Source organism: Panthera tigris, chromosome A1, assembly GCF_018350195.1.
Source record: "Panthera tigris isolate Pti1 chromosome A1, P.tigris_Pti1_mat1.1, whole genome shotgun sequence".
Taxonomy (NCBI): domain Eukaryota; kingdom Metazoa; phylum Chordata; class Mammalia; order Carnivora; family Felidae; genus Panthera; species Panthera tigris.
The window spans coordinates 83,919,000-83,935,608 of record NC_056660.1 but is presented as its reverse complement, the minus strand read 5'-3'; the positions used below and the strand labels follow the sequence as shown (position 1 = coordinate 83,935,608).

At 44.5% G+C, this 16,609-nt stretch overlaps 1 protein-coding gene across 4 annotated transcripts; it reads right to left on the bottom strand.

Moving 5' to 3' along the window:
• Positions 1 to 461: 461 nt before the first annotated feature.
• Positions 462 to 8,738, bottom strand: ZNF672 (zinc finger protein 672). Of its 4 annotated transcripts, none has more exons than XM_042980998.1 (5): positions 8,466 to 8,738; positions 8,007 to 8,126; positions 5,355 to 5,455; positions 4,530 to 4,633; positions 462 to 2,882 (listed from the first exon to the last, which is right to left on the bottom strand). In XM_042980998.1, the coding sequence occupies exon 5, from the start codon at positions 2,756 to 2,758 to the stop codon at positions 1,382 to 1,384; it is 1,377 nt and encodes a 458-aa protein (XP_042836932.1). In that variant the 5' UTR covers positions 2,759 to 2,882; positions 4,530 to 4,633; positions 5,355 to 5,455; positions 8,007 to 8,126; positions 8,466 to 8,738; the 3' UTR covers positions 462 to 1,381. The 4 variants fall into 4 exon arrangements, 3 of the variants coding, with proteins under 3 accessions (XP_042836932.1, XP_042836941.1, XP_042836936.1); XM_042981007.1 differs by having other exon boundaries at positions 5,389 to 5,455; XR_006215627.1 differs by lacking the exon at positions 462 to 2,882 and adding an exon at positions 2,924 to 3,019.
• Positions 8,739 to 16,609: the final 7,871 nt, after the last annotated feature.

The following is a 16,609-nucleotide window of genomic DNA, read 5'->3' as shown; positions in this document are numbered from 1 at the left end:
ATCCTTATTCCTCTGGAAGCAGGCTCTGCTAAAATGTGCCTGAGTGCACCGTAGGTGCAGGCCCTGTTTCTCTCTCTGTAGGCCCCTACCTCAAGGACCTAGCTTTCTTTCCCAGTTTGGTTTGACACTTTGCAGTCCTTTTCAGTTGAGTGTCATACCTATTCTTGTGCTCAAGCAGGGCAGGCTGTGACAGTATGCAGAGCACTGGGTCATTCCAGAGGGATAGCTGGAGCAGGAATGGAGGTATGTGAGCCTGAGCCACATTTGTACTCTTCACTGAGAACCAAGTGTATAGGCCTTAAGAGTCTTGCCTTCCAGTGCAAAATCAAGGGGGCTCTACATGCAAGATCACTTGGGAGGGGACAAGATATCTTGGAACTTCAAAAGAGCATGGCCCTTGGATCACTCCTGGAGTCTGCAAAGACAGCAGCCTCAAGCTTTGAGAAAAGAGGCTCTTGGTATCCGGAACCCAAACAAACAACTCTTTATTTCAACAGCCATAAGCAAAAAAAATCACTGGACAACTCCAGATTTTCTACCCTGCACTACTGCCTCTGTGGAGCTGTTTCCCCATGGCTCCAAGATTGATTTGGATATAACATTCTGATGTTTCATTTGGCAGTATCCTGCTTTATCCATGTGGTCTAAGTCTAGGTCCCAAAGCTAATGTGGCCCACCTAGCTAGAGAACAGTGTCCTGAGAGGGACCTTGATCTGGACACCATCAGGTCTGGCCCATGGGACAGGTGGATGCTTTGCTGAGGGCTCCTGCCCACCCTTACTGGAGTGGGCCTTCTCTGCTGGGCAGCAGGCTGATTGCTTATGGCAGGATGCCTTTCACAGAAATGAGAAATCTCATCATCTCTGCCTAAAAATTTCCCATCTCTCAGAGCCCAGGGAGAAAGCAGCAGAGAAGCTGTCAAGTGGAACCAAGAGGCAAGAAGACCGCAAGGCAGGTGGGTTGTCCCTGTGGCCACCCTGTGATCATTACCTGAAGAGGCAGGACAACAAAAGTATCCAGGAAGGAGAGCTAGAGGAGACTCAGGCTGGAAAAAGGGGACGGGACAAGAGAAGACAATACAGGTGGGAAACCAGGAAGAAAACATTTGAGGGCACAGTAGCAGCAATGGGAACACACCAATACCTGGGCTTTCTTCCATGTCTAGGTTTTCCCAGTTCCCTGCACCTATACCCCAGAGGTAGCAGGAAGGATGGACAGGAAGAGCTGACAAGGGAAATGGATGTAGGGGCGTGACAGGGGGTGACAAACAGCCATGCTGTTTTTATACAGACTCCCATTTGCAGAGCTGCCCCACCATCCCTGTGGCAGTATATTGGTACTTGCTGAGCCCATTCCAGAGAAGCTTCTCAGCAAGTTTCCCTCAGCTGGGACACAAAAAGTCCGGCTTCTCCTGTTCTGCCTGCCCTGCAAAGATGAGGGCAGCTCCTGCCGTTGCTTGGGTGGCAGCGGTGGCGGCACGCGCTCGTGTGTGGGCCCGCTGGTGCTGTGAGAGCGAGCGACTGTGGCTGAAACACTTGCCGCACTCAGCACATTCTGCTGGCCGCTCGCCCAGGTGTGTCTTGCGGTGCAGTGCCAGTTTGGACCCCACGCTGAAGGCCTTGCCGCACTCAGGGCATTTGTGGGGCTTGTGACCAGCATGGTTGCGCCGGTGCACGTTGAGGTTAGATACGCACGTGAAGCATTTGCCACACAACTCACAATGGTAGGGTTTCTCGCCTGTGTGTGTGCGCCGGTGCTTGGTGAGGTCAGAACGGTCGCTGAAGCGGCGGCCGCACTCGGCACATGAGAAGGGCCTCTCGCCTGTGTGTATGCGCTGGTGCACCACTAGGTCAGAGCGCTGCCCAAAGCCCTTTCCACATGTAGTGCATGCGTGGGGCCGATCTCCCTGGTGGCTGCGCCTGTGGCGCAAAAGGGTGGAACTCTCGCTGAACCGGCGCCCACAGTCCCCGCACATGTAGGGCTTCTCACCTGTGTGTGTGCGCTGATGGCGCACGAGCGTGGCACTCTCCAAGAAGCCCTTTCCACACTCGGGGCACTTGAAGGGCTTCTCACCTGAGTGAATCTGCAGGTGTCGTGTTAGTGTTGAGCTCTTACCAAAGTTCTTCCCACACACACTGCACTGGTGTGCACCCGGAGCATGAGGCTGCGAAGGTGTGGAGTCTCCAGGGCTCCGGGCCACGTGGACGCGCGCGTGGCTCCGCAGCCCTGCGTAGCTGCGGAACGCCCGTGGGCATTGTGTGCAGCGGTGCAATGGGTCGATGGGTGTGATGGGTGACCCCCACGGGTGTGCGCGCACCAGGTGGAAGCGTAGCGCGCTCTGTCGGAAGGTGCGGGCACACAGCGGACAGCGGCGGGGCCGCTCTGGGGGATGCAGGCGGCGCCGGTGCAGCAGCAGAGCCGGGAGGTGTGGGAAGCTGCGGCCGCAGGCACGGCAAGAGCAGGAGCGGCTGCGCTGTCTATGTACACTCTGGTGCAGGTCCAGGTAGCCGCTGTGGCGGAAGCTCTGGCCGCACTCACTGCAGATGTAGAGCGTTTGGCCAGCATGGGCGCGTCGGTGCGCACGGAGGTCAGCAGCCAGGGCATAGCGCTCACCACAGTCTAGGCAGCGGTAGCGGCTGTCACCGCCATGAGCACGCTCATGACGCAGCAGCACCGAACTGTAGCGGAAGCTCTTGCCACACTCACTGCATATGTAAGGCCTTCCTGCTGCTGCCGCCATCTCTGATGCAGCTAACATGGTGAGGGCCAGGCCAGGGGTGGGGGGGTGGAGTCCCCGGAATGCAGGCTGGTAGGGATGTGTGCCACTCCCACGCCAGGGTGCACCTCCTCAAACTGCGTGTTATTTTCCGTTTTCTGAAGGCCTAGAAAGGAAGTGGCAAAGGGAAGAAGGGGAGTTTTGGAAAACTGATCTGCAGATTCTAGGTTCCTTTTCTTGTAAGCAGACTCTGTGTCTTTTTCTAGGGTGCGCTGCAGCCAAGTTCACCCTTCACTGCGAGCCCTATAGGGAGAAAGTCACTGTAAGCTACAGTTAAAGCTGTAACAGCTACACCTTGGGGAATGGCCAGGTGAGCACAGAGTCCCTCATTTCTTGTAACTTCCTCAGCTAGGCCATCTCCTGCATTCCATTCTCCAAGAAGAGTCAAAGCCATAGGACTCCTAGAAATATGGGGAAGGAGGTCTTCATGCCACCACGAAGGGCAGGAGGGATTCAGAGAGGGAGTTTGCCTCCAAAACTCTGCTTGGGAGGAGATGAGGAGTACCCAGCCAGTTTTCTGTCCTTAGGCCAGAGGTCTTAGCCTGGAGATACACTAGGAAACACCAAGAAGGGATGGGCAATGAGAAAGCCCCTGGGCCACAGAGCCTGCTTACCAGAAAAGGAACCTAGAATCTGCAGACCAGTTTTCCAAACTCCCCTAGACCACATCGATAACCTTCCTCTGAGACCCTGGTTTCCTAAGTCACCAATGTGAACCCAGCCAGACCTGGAAGGTCAAGGAGGGCAATGAGATGAAGCCTAAACCCATACGTAAGCAGAAGCCTGGGCAAAAAGTATCAGAAAGGGCTGGGGCCTGGGCAAAGGATGGTATCTGAGAAACCCCAAAGTACTGCACCTTGGCTTTGGACAATACTTGATAAACAACCACTCCACACAGGTACACAGCTTCAAAGTTCTCTGGCCTAACCTTGAGAAAGCAACTCTGGACCTGGGTGAAAGCAACCCTGGAAGGGGTGAAAAGGAACATGTGTAGTCCACAAAAAATAATATTGAAAGTTGATGGCATTTTCCTAGAAGTGCTTTTCACATTTTCAGGAAAAGCTGGGGAGAAGGAAGAAGCATTCCTTCTTAATTCTCAGTTCATCCAAGTTGTTTGCAAACATTTTACAGACATCCTTCATTGCCCTAGCTCCAGGGATCTGAGAACCCAGAATAGCAGAAAAGCCCCTTATGGGGATGGAATCTGTTCTGCTATTGTCTTTATCTCAGATGTTATCCCTGAATCCTAACAAGTTGGTTCAGGTAGCTGTCTGGGAGCAGAGTCAGGCTTTCTTTACAGAACCTCCTGTGGGCCTCATCACTGACTACTTCCCTCAAGGTCCAAGGATTGGTCCCAGCTAAATTCAGTGGAGATTAGGTGCAGTTACTATGAGTTATAGACTATCACTCAACAGGTCAGGGAGAGGAAGCAAACAAGTCAGCAATCATTTTCTTACTGGCAGATGGAAACATCATAAATACCTAGAGCTCTGGCTAAAATATCCCATAAATAGGATCCATTGAAAAAATCCTTGAGGGGTGGCTGGGTGGCTCAGTTGGTTAAGCATGCGACTTCTCACAGCTCATGGGTTCAAGCCCTGCATCAGGCTTTGTGCTGACAAATCAGAGCCTGGAACCTGCTTCAAATGTTGTGTTCCTCTCTCTGCCCCTTCCCCGCTCAGGCTGTCTTTCTCTCAAAAACAAACAAATAAACATTTAAAAAAGAAAAAAAAAAGTCTTGAAAGCCACAAACCTTCAGGGGTGGGCTCAGGAGCTTCTGCTCCCCTCCACATTGGGCAGGAGTGGCCAATACAGGATGTTCTCTTCTCATGCCTTTGAAGCAGGATGTTCTGTACCCTGCAAAGATGAAGGAAGAGGGACAACATGAATTTAAACTGAGCAGAGGGGACAGAAGCAGGGAGAGAAAGAAGAGGGGAATATTCTTTTAATGGCCATTTTCAAATTTAAAAAAACTAAAGAAAAGTATCATGAATCACTCACCTTCAGCATCTATTTACATTTTGCTCTCAAAATTTCTGTCTCATCTATGACATTCCTCTCATCCCACACACTTTTTCTCTCTTTTTTTGGTCTGCAGTATTTTAAATCCCAGATATCTTATTCAAAGAGAATAAGTTTAAGCACGAACTGCAAGCAGGGTCAGGAGCCCCTCTGCAGACCTCTCTAAAGCAGTCTTTAGAGAGTCTCTCAGTTCTTCCATAGGGAACTTTCAGCCCAGACACTTGGGCAGCTTACTCTAGCTGGTCTTCAATTCAAAAGAACGTTTACCCTCATGTGAATAAAACCTTCCCTCAGGACTCAGTGTTTGATCCCAAATGCCAAAGAGAGCAATGCACATTCCCTGGTGTGTGTTCCACTTCACTTGGGGGTCTGCAGGGACCATGGCACCTCTCAGGCCAAGTTTCTGGGAAACCGCCCCCATGCCTCCCAGGGCACATGCCCAAGGAAGGGACGACAAATGCACAAACACAAACATGCATACATAAGTGACATATAAAGAAAGATACAATTCTCCCCCACACTCCTGCCCCATTACAAATGTGGAAATAAGACAGACCCTGATCTAGGGAGCAGGTTTGGTAATTCAGTACCAGAGTACACCCTTCAAGTCTCTCTTCTGTACTTCACCCCATGCTGGAACTTGCCCTGGGAGGAAATCTGAAAGGAAAAAAAAAAAAAAAAAAAAAAAAAAAAAAAATATATATATATATATATATATATATATATATATATATATATATATATATATATATTACTGTGCAAAAAAAAAAAAAAAGATTTTTAGACTGTCCTAACCATTTTGTCAATTGAGGGTTTTGAAGTTGTTAAACCACAAAATTCATTTTAAGTGTAAAAAAAGTAAGTGCAGGAGGGAAAAAAAAAAAAAAGTACAGGAGGGCTTGGAAAGAGGGAAGGAAGTAATTATGTGTGATTTACTGAAAAGTCCTAAATGCTCAGTATTTTAAAGTAGTAACTTTCAAGCATCTAATACTTACAAATATCTATAAATGCTACATATGTAATTAATAAAAAACAGGTAATATAAGCTAATGAAAAAATTAACATTTACACTCGATTACAAATAAGCTTCTGAGTTTTATATCACTTTATTTTTGTGTCTTAATAGATATTGCAGGGATTTCATACCATATCTAATTGATCACATATTACATATCAAGAGTATGGTAATTAATTAGGATTTAGTACATTTACTAACAATCTACTATGAGAGCAGTTTAGTCCTTTTTCTTCTGAGTTGTGTCCTTCAGTCACTACAAAGATTTTCTTCCCTAGTTATCTGTTCTGCTGGGCCAACATTTCTGGGGCAGGATGAAGAGGCGAGTGATCATCTCACAATTTCTCCATCTTGAAGCCAGAGCTGGGTAAAACTGGAACAGGAGAGGGACTGAAGATTGTTCCCGCTGTACTGTCCACTATAATAGTCTTGAGCCACATGTGACTGAGCACTTGAAATGTGGCTGGTCCAAACTGAGATGTGCTGTAAAGGGTCAACTACACTCCTGATTTCAAAGATTTAGTATGAAAAAAGAATGCAAGATATCTCATTAATAATGTTTAATGTTGATTATATATATGTTGAAATGATAATGTTTTGTATATATTGGGTTAAATGAGATGTATTATTTAAAAAAAATTTAATGTTTATTTTAGAGAGAGAGAGAGAGAGAGAGATAGAGCATGAGTGGGGAAAGGGCAGAGAAAGAGGGAGACACAGAATCTGAAGCAGGCTCCAGGCTCTGAGCTGTCAGCACAGTTCTCATGAGACACAAGATCATGACCTGAGCCTAAGTCAGACACTTAACCGACTGAGCCACCCAGATGCCCCAAATGAAATGTATTATTAAAATTAATTACCTACTTTGGGGCCTTTCCATTTATAGCTCCACCTGCAAAGCCCATTACCCCCTTCACTCAGTGCTTGGCTCCGATAGCCCCTCCTCAGAGAAGCTCTGCTGAGCGCCTTCACACCCCACAGCCCATCCCCTTGCTTGGTTTTATTCTGAGTAATCAGTGAAAGTAACAGGAAACAGTGATTCCCACCCATTCTGGGAAGGTTTCAGCCCCTTTTCTAGGTAAGGATGGAGTGTGGAATCTAGAGCACCAGAGTGGTTATTCTTTACTTTCTTTTCTTCCACAGAAGAAACAAGGTCCAGTACTTCAAAAGAAGTTACCCCTTCTAGCTTCAGGTCCAGTCTGACATGTTTAAGGAGCTGGTGGAAATAGGAATGACAGCCGCTTCCCATCCCAAGTGCCCAAGACTGATTATGATTCAAATACATTTTTTTGGAAGTTCTCCCTTCACAATTTTTTTCCTGTGAACTGGCAAGTGTGGAGAAGGTGCGGATGTTGGCAGGGAGAGAGCATACATAGTAGGATAGTCTATTCCCTGTGTTCCTTTGACACACGGTTGCAAAACTGCAACCCAGAGGGGGCAGAGCTTCCCAGAACTGGGATATAAGAAGGGACTATATATATTGTTTTGAACCTTCCCTGGGCCTAGCAAGAAGTTGGGCACACATAGGGCACTCAATGCTTTTTAAACATGATGTATTAAACTGGCATACAACTCTTTCAAATGTTAGATTCCTGGAGGAGTAGGAAGCCTCTCTCCAGTCATCTTATCCTCCGTAGCCCTATCTATTGCAGGTACTGCAAGTACTCTGCTTTGGTTTACTGAAATAGAACTGCAAGATCCATAGGGGAACCACAGAGGCAAGTGTCCAAATTCTGGTTCTTCCATAATAAGTATTAGCTGTGTGACCTTGGACAGGGAACTTTAGGGGTCTGACACTCCTGCCTGGGAGGACCCAGTAAAGGAAACTATTACAACGTTTCATATGAAAAGAAGGTTAAAACATGTGTAAGTCTGACAACTGCGGTTGCTGAAGTTTTAGGTTTTACCCTCCTCAGGAAAGTTCCTCTAAAGAAGGATCCTGAATATGGGGTCTGACTCTGACTTCGACCCTAAGGATCCTAAACGTTCTGCAAGACTTTTTAAATCCCTTCCCTGATCCCCCAAAGAACCCTTCTTCACAGGGTTAGAGCAGTGTAGGCATTCCGTAGCCGCACGCCGAACCCCGGGAGCTTTCAGAGTAAGCACGAAGATTGGTTGTTCATTTTAAGACTTGTTGCCTCGTACTTAACGGGAAGATGTACACAACTATTCACGGTAAGAGGAACGCCACACCTGAGAAGGTCGCAGCGCAGCCAATTCCGGGCGCTTCAGTCAACGGTGGTCGTCACGAGTTGCTTGGCGAAACTCTTCCGACCTCAGCTCCTCTCCCACGGCGCCAGTCCACCTTGAGGGCTAGACAGGGCACCAAAGACGTATTGAGGAGTCGGGGGTGATTAACGCCGACAGAGCTTGGTAGCTAAAGCTGCCCTTTTAATCCGTCTTAGCCTGGTGATATCTGCGTCGTGGGGCTGCGGGCCCGAAGGTGACCGGGGGAAGACGGGCGAGGACAGGCTGAGGGCAAGGCCTGGGAGGAGCAGGCCGCCCAGCGTGCCTTAGCGTCACTCGTTGCCGGGGCGGCGCTCGCAACAGCTGCAGGCGCTAGCAGCCCACAGCGGAGGGGCGAAGACCGGCGACAGTTGGAGATCGCTGCCCCGCGCCAACCCTGCCCTCCTAGCCCCTCAGTCCCCTCACCGGTCGCCGAATGGCTCCTTGTTCACCAGGCGGTTCCCACTCAGCCGGCTCGCCGACCACTGCCTCCCAGACTGCGGGATTAAGGAGAAGGGAGGAAGGGACTGGCGGAGCGCGCGGCCGCCAAATAGGGGGAGCTGGGAGGCGGCTCGGAAAAGGGGTCACGCTGCAGTCCCGCTTTCCCCAGTTGGCCAGTGGTTGACCTCAGGCGGGCCGCGTCACTGGTCGCTGGGATGACTAGGAGGCGTAGGAACTCCACTGACTGTTCTGTGTCCCAAATCGCGGTGAGGGGGCGGGGCTACCACTGCCAGCCAAATACCACCTCCCTCCTTGACAAGGCTCCGCCTTCTTCCCAGGAGTAACCAGTCTCTACCTCCTCTTTTGTCCGTCCGCCCCTTGGTTCCACCCAATCAGAGGAAAGGGCGCTGAGATCGGGGCACCGCCTCAGTCTGCGGTGGCTGAGTTCCGGTGCGGACTAGTCTTCCAGCTGCTAGCACAGGCCTAGTGGGACGCGGACGAGAGTCCTTGCGGCTGCTGTCGCTCAGGTAACGGATGCCTGGCGCTGAGCGGCCGCGGGTGCCACCCTCCCAAATCGTTCCAGTAGTTAGTAACTTTTTACAGTAAGGCCACACTTGGTGCCTATTATCGCGCTTAATCCTCGCCACAGCCCTGCCAATCAGGTTCCCACAAATTAATGTCTAAGGTCGCACTGCCGGGGCTGGGGGTACTCCTGGTCTGCTTTCCAGCCACCTCTTCAAGAGCTGCTAGGCAGAGCTTCCTGTCCAAATGTTGAGACTTCAACCACTGAGAGATGGAAGTGCCAACTGATTTCTGGAAATGAATGGAAGTGGGAGCATAACAGTCCCCTCTTCCAGGCTACCGATCATCCAGAACAGACTACCAAGAAAGGTACCCGCTCTAATCTTCCTTTCACGGACACTTAGTACTGCTCATTCTGTTACACATCCAGAGCTTCTGTCCCTCTACTCTGCTCGAGAGCTCCTTAAATCAGTGTACATTTAGACTCTTCATGCCCTACCCCCTGGTTCAGACCGGAATGCTCTTCTGCTTTTAATTCCAACCATTGTTAAAAGTTTAGTCAAATGCCATCCTATGGCGGGATGCTCCTCTTCACCCTCAATCCTGGGTGTGCACCCATGCTGCAATGCAACCCTCTACAGTGGTATAGTCAGATGAAGGCTGTCATCTCCACAGTTAAAGGACAGGCCTTGTTCTACTCATAAGCAATGCCCTGAAGCATGAGCACTGCACATCATAGATGCTCAATAAGTATTTGCTGACCCACATATGACAGTATTGTGTAAGGAGTACAGGTATGGCAGCAGCAGGCAAAGAAGCAAAAAAATGGACGCAGGATGCAGGCCTGGGGTGATGAGCCTGAACCAGGAAGAGATAGATGTGGGAGAAGTAGAAGAGGAAAATGTGCCTGCTGTAAAGTGCCATATGCAGATAAGGTAATGTTATGTAGAAGATGACTAGTTGAGAATAATTCCAAAGCCTTTCAAGCCCGAGAAATGGATTAATTAGGGCATTTCTGAACTCATTGTTCAGCATTGATGACATGTGTTTAAGGGACACTGACACAGTCAATTCCAGAGTAGTGACTAGGATAGTGATAAATACTTTACATAATTGAAAGGGCTGGGGATATTTAACCTGCAAAGAGAAACCTGTTCATGATGACTGTGCACAAAATTTGACAAACTGTCATGTAAAAGCAGTGTGGATTAGACAGCTTTCTTTTGTGTAGCTATGGAGGAAAGAACTCAATGGAGAAAAGTGCAGGGCAGTGGAGTTTTGTTTCCTGTGGGAGTCATTACACTGCACACTAGAATTGTTCATCCAGAAACTCTGTAAGGATTTATTGAAAATTGTTGTCCTTACAGGCCACAAGAGGCATACGACGTGGTCTGTATTTACTATCATTTACCATACACTTTAGAATTATGTGCTTATCTTATCTTCCCTGGTAAATTGTAAGCTTGAGTGCAGTCTTACTGAGTGCACTTTTCTGAATGTCCGCTTACGTTCAAGGAACTGAGTTGAGTGTTAGAAAAAAAAGAGAAATAGTCTTTTGAGGATCTCCAGACTCTGCCTTCCCATCGTATGTCAAGTGTGAAGTGGTATAAAACTAGAACGGGAAGAATGGCATAATTCTGCTATAGGTCATCAGCAAACTTCATAGATTTAACATGTAGCCAAGATTTTGTATCACCATTTTGATGGTGATGATCATTTCCATGCACTGGCAGCTTTCTGCTAATGTAGATGCTGGGATTGGGTTGGGACAGAGAGATGGGATGAGCAGGAAAGGAGTCTTGCTCTAGACTGAAGACAGAGTGTAAGTAGATGTAGGTCAAAATCCTGTGGAGGCTGCTGAGTGGGGTAGGGCAAGAATTCTAGGAAATTGAGGGCGTGGAGATATTGAAAGAGGAAACTCAAATTTGGCTTAATTAGAGGAATCCTTCCTCCCACAAAACTTTATCGAGGGCTCATGGAGTTTCACTTGGCTGGACAATGGGGATATAGAAATGTGCCCATCATGTGCCCTTACTGTATGGTTAGAAGAATCTATGCCATGCTCAAGAGTTTGGGCTTCTCTCACTTGGCAGCAGGGAGGAGTAGTGCATTAGAGTTTTTAAAGACTAGGAGGTGAGGTGAAAAAGTTAAGTTATGAGAGTGGATGACATTTCCCTGTATGTGGACAAGAAGACTGAGGGTAGAACACTGGAGCACCAGTCTCCAAAGGAGGCAGCTGTAGACTGGGCAATCAGTAAAGAGTTTGAGAAAAAAGAGGGTCAAGACAGGGTGAGGTTTTGGATCCCATGTGAGGAAATGGTGGTGAGTGCCCAATGCTTGCAAAACTCCAAAAATGTCATGGCAACATCAGTCCACTGGTTTTGACTAGAAGGCACTGTCAATAGTTTAAGAAGAGAGATAGGGAAGAGGGGAGTAAGAGTACTGAATATTGGGGTGCCTGGGTGGCTCAGTTGGTTAAGTGTTTGGCTCAGGTGATGATCTCATGCTTTGTTGGTTCAAGCCCCACATCAGGCTCAGCACTGGCAGTGTGGAGTCTGCTTGGGATTCTCTCTCTCCCTCTGTCTGCCCCTCCTCAGCTTGCTAATAAACAAACTTAAAAAAAAAAAAACTACTGAATATTTATTTGTCGTGGGTATGCGGCACATGCTCAACTTTGCAGTTTGAGAGGCAAGTGAAAGGTAAGCAGAGTTAAGGATATAGACCACTATTTCAAATCCTTGTTTGAAATGTAAGCCTAAACAAATCAAATTTGGAAAGCTTGCTGTTACTAGTGATATAAAGCCTGAGAATAGTTTCAATTTCATTTTGTTCCTGTGTTACTATATAGAATGATTTTATTTGAAGTATTCCAATTTCAGTCCCATTTACAATGAAAACATTGGCCTCTAGAACATGACAGCTTCTGTTGCTTCCCTAACAACTCCACAAATGTCAACTGACACAGTTTACCAATAGTGGAAAGAACCAAGTATAGAAAAGTTAAATACAACAATCTAGAATGAAAGCAGGAAAGAATGGATCAACCTAATATGATTCTCAGCTGCAGATTTTATTTTTTTAAGCAAGGTGGATTTTTATTAATTTCAAGTTGCAAACATATTGCAAAGTCAGATCAAAATGGATTTCAGGAGGGATGTGTGGGTGGCTCAGTCAGTTAAACATCCAACTTCAGCTCAGGTCATGATCTTGGTGCTTGTGGGTTTATGCCCTGCATCAGACTCTGTGCTGACAGCTCAGAGCCTGGAGCCTGCTTTGGATTTTGTCTCTGTCTCTCTCTACCCCTTCCCTGATCACATTCTCTCTCTCAAAAAATAAACATTAAAAAGAATGGATTTCAGGAAATAGGAAAATGAGGGAAAACTTACAAATTGTACCAATAAAATGTATATTAATTTTAACGATCTGCCCAGAGGATTAAATGTCTTTTAAATTAAACAGCACTTTTAATAGAAAATGATTGAAGGTTGTGGTGCTTAAAGTCTACGGCCAACTTTAAGGTCTCAGGCACTGATTCAATAATGACTCAATCAGAGGCTGCTACTTATTTTTACATTTATGCAGGGAAACTAATTGTGAAAAGCCCTAGTACACTAGATATAGGTAAACTGGATACACTTGGTGTAGTACAAAACCAGACTATTTGTTGAGAGGATATTTAAAGATCAATTTTCTTTAAAATACAGCTTTTCCCTATTCTTTAATGATGTCCTGGTCACTGGTCCTTGGTGATGATTTTTTTTTTTTTTTGGAAAGAGAGAGGAGAGAGAGAGAGAGCAAGAGCACAGGCAGGGGAGGGGCAGAGAGTGAGAGGGAGACACAGAATTCGAAGCAGGCTCCAGGTTATGAGCTGTCAGCACAGTGCCCGACCCTGAGCTTGAATCCAGGAACTGTGAGATCATGACCTGAGCTGAACTCAGACACCTGACTGAGCCACCCAGGCTCCCCAGTGATGGACTTCCTTAGTCCTTAATGCTCACTGCTAAACAAGTTATGTCATATAAAAATTATGTTCAAAACTCACATGTAGGAATCACTGGTTCACAAAATAAGATATAGAAAATGAGCTTAAAATTATGAGGCATAACTTCTAGGGGAAAATTAGTTTGAAAGTAAAATACAAGGTAAGGATAAAATCAGGTTTTATGACTGAAATCATTTTTAATTAAAAAAAAAATGTTTATATTTGAGAGAGTGTGTGAGCAGGGGAAGGACAGAGACAGGGAGACAGAGGATCCAAGGCAGGCTCTGCATTGACAGCTATGAGCCCAGTGTGGAGCTCAAACTCATAAACAATGAGATTGTGACCTGAGCTGAAATTGGATGCTTCGTGACTGAGCCACCCAGACACCCCTGACTGAAACCACTTAAAGGCACTTTAGGAACATAAATAGTAAATAATACTATCACATGCAAATGTGCAGCATCTTCAGAGAATATTTTGATTTTGGTTACTTTCACAGATTGAGTCATTTAAAATTTAGAGTACATTTAAACTTAACATATAATGTGTTACCAAAAATATTTTAAATGTTAAATACTTATCTGTACAAAGCTTAATTGAGGCAGTACATTATTGTGACTAAGGGCCTGGCAGGTCTGAATATTGCCTTACCAGAAATATGATTTGGGGCAAGTTATTTAACTGCTAGACCTTCAATTTCCTCAACTGGAAAATGGAGGAACAGTATACTTCAGTTATTTGTTGGGAGGAACAATGATAGATATAAACCCACTCAGAACAGTGCCTGGTACGAGGTTAACATTGAATATGTGTTTGCTGTTTTTATTATTAAATGAGATGACAAGTTAAGGGAAAAATAATTTATTTCTCAAAAACCCAAAAGGTTTAATAAGGGTAAAAATAATTCAAGGATTTTAGTAATATAGGCTATCCCTTTAATTAACATTTATTGGCAAATTTTACATTATGTATTTCTTGGAGCAAGTTTCCAACTAAATTTTTTAAAAAAACAGCTTTATTGAAGTATAATTGACATACATAATTTCACATATTGAAATGTACAATTTGAACAGATCCCCAGTAGCTTGTTGTGATCTTATAGTGGTCAGTACTCTGTGCTGTGAAATGTACGATTGGAAAAGTCCTGACATATGTATACACAAATCAAATTCTCACTACAATCAAGATAGACAACACATCCACTACCCACAAGTTTCTGTGTACCAGTTTGTACTCCTTCCTACGTCTCCCCTAGGAAACCACTGATCTGCCTTCTGTCACTATACATTAGTAAACTAGTATGTTTAATTAGCAGATGGTGGTATTTATTAAAGATCTGGCTGATGGTAGGGAAAAAAAAAATCAAAGAACCTAGAAAGGTAGTTTCTGTTGGTAGAAAACAAACTAAAAAAAAAAAGAAAAGCTTTTAAAGATGAAGGTAATACCAAGTTGGGGGCGTAAATATTTATAATTGTTAGATCTTCTTGATGGATAGTCCCTTTAATTATGATATAATGCCCTTCTTTACCTCTTGTTACAGTCTTTGAATCTAGTTTGTCTGAAATAACTACGGCTCCTCTGGCTTTCTTTTGATGTCCATTAGCATGATAGATGGTTCTCCATCCCCTCACTTTCAATTTTTAGGTCTAAATTCAATTAATAACAAACATAAAGAAACTTACTGATAATAAAACAATAGTAGGGGACTTTAATATCCCACTTACAGCAAGGGGTAGATCATCTAAGCAGAAAATCAATAAGGAAACAATGACTTTGAATGACATACTGGACCAGATGGATTGACTTAACAGATATATTCAGACCATTTCATCCTAAAACAGCAGAATACACATTCTTCTTGAGTGCAATGGAACATTCTTCAGAATAGATCACATACTGGGTCACAAATCAGCCCTCAACAAGTACAAAAAGATCAAAATCTTACCATGCATATTTTCAGACCACAATGCTATGAAAGTTGAAGTCAACCACAAAGAAAAATATGGAAAAACCATAAATACTTAGAGTTTAAAAACATCCTACTAAAAAGTGAATGGGTTAACCAAGAAATTAAAGAGAAAATTAAGAAGTACATGAAAGACAATGAAAATTAAAACATGACAGTCCAAAACCTTTGGGATGAAGCAAAGAGGGTCATAAGAGGGAAGTGTACAGCATTCAAGGTCTTCCTCAATAAAAAAGAAATGTCTCAAATACACAAAACTTATACCAAAATGAGTTGGAAAAAGAACAGCAAATAAAGCCCAAAACCAGCAGAAGAAGGGAAATAATAAACGTGAGAGCAGATATCAATGGTATCAAAAAACAAAACAAAACAAAAACAAAAAAACAGATCAATGAAAGTAGGAGCTGGTTTTTTGAAAGAATAAACAAAATTGATAAAGACCTAGCTAGACTCATCAAAAAGCAAAAGGAAAGGACCCAAATAAATAAAATCACAAATGAAAAAAGGGAGATCAAAACCAGTACTGCAGGAATACAAATAATTATAAGAGAATATTAGGAGCAATTATATGCCAACAAATTGGGCAATCTGGAAGAAATGGATAAATTCCTAGCAACATATAAACTATAAAAATTTGAAACAGGAAGAAACAGAAAATTTGAACAGATCCATAACAGGAAAGAAATTGAATTAGTAATCAAAAATCTCGCAACCAACAGGAGTCCAAGGGAGTTTTACCAAACATTTAAAGAAGTAATAGCTATTTTTTGGAATGTTCCAAAAATAGAAATGGAAGGACAACTTCCAAACTCATTCATTGAGGCCAAAATGAATGACAAAACCAGACAAAGACCCCACTAAAAGGAGAATTACAGAAAAATTTCCCTGATGATCATGGTTGCAAAATTCTCAAAAAGATACTAGCAATTTGAATCCAACAATACATTAAAAGAAGTATTCACCACGATCAAGTAGGATTTATTTCTGTGCTGCAGAGATGGTTTAATATCTACACATCAATCAACCTGATATACCTCATTAATAAAAGAAAGGATAAGAACCATATGATGCTCTCAATAGATATAGAAAAAGCATTTGACAAAATACAACATCCTCTCTTGATAGAAACCCTAAAGAAAGTAGGAAGAGAAGGAACATACCTCAACATCATAAAGGCCATATGGGAAAGACTCAGAGCTACTATCATCCTCAATGAGGAAAAACTGACAGCTTTCCCCCTAAGGTGAGGAACAGGACAGGGATATCCACTCTCACCACTGTTGATCAACATAGTACTGGAAGTCTTAGCCTCAGCAATCAGACAACAACAAAAAAATAAAAGGTATCCAAATAGGCAAGGAAGAAGTCAAACTTTCACTCTTCACAGAGGACATAATACTCTAAGTGGAAAACCCAAAAGATTCCACCAAAAAACTGCTAGAACTGATACATAAATTCAGCAAAGTTGCAAGATATAAAATCAACGTACAAAAATCTGTCACATTGCTATACTCCATTAATGAAGCAACAGAAAGAGAAATCAAGGAATCAATCCTATTTACAATTACACCCAAATTTTAAGATACCTGGGAATAAACCTGACCAAAGAGGCAAAAGATCTTTACTCTGAAAACCTACATTGCTTATGAAGGAAATTGA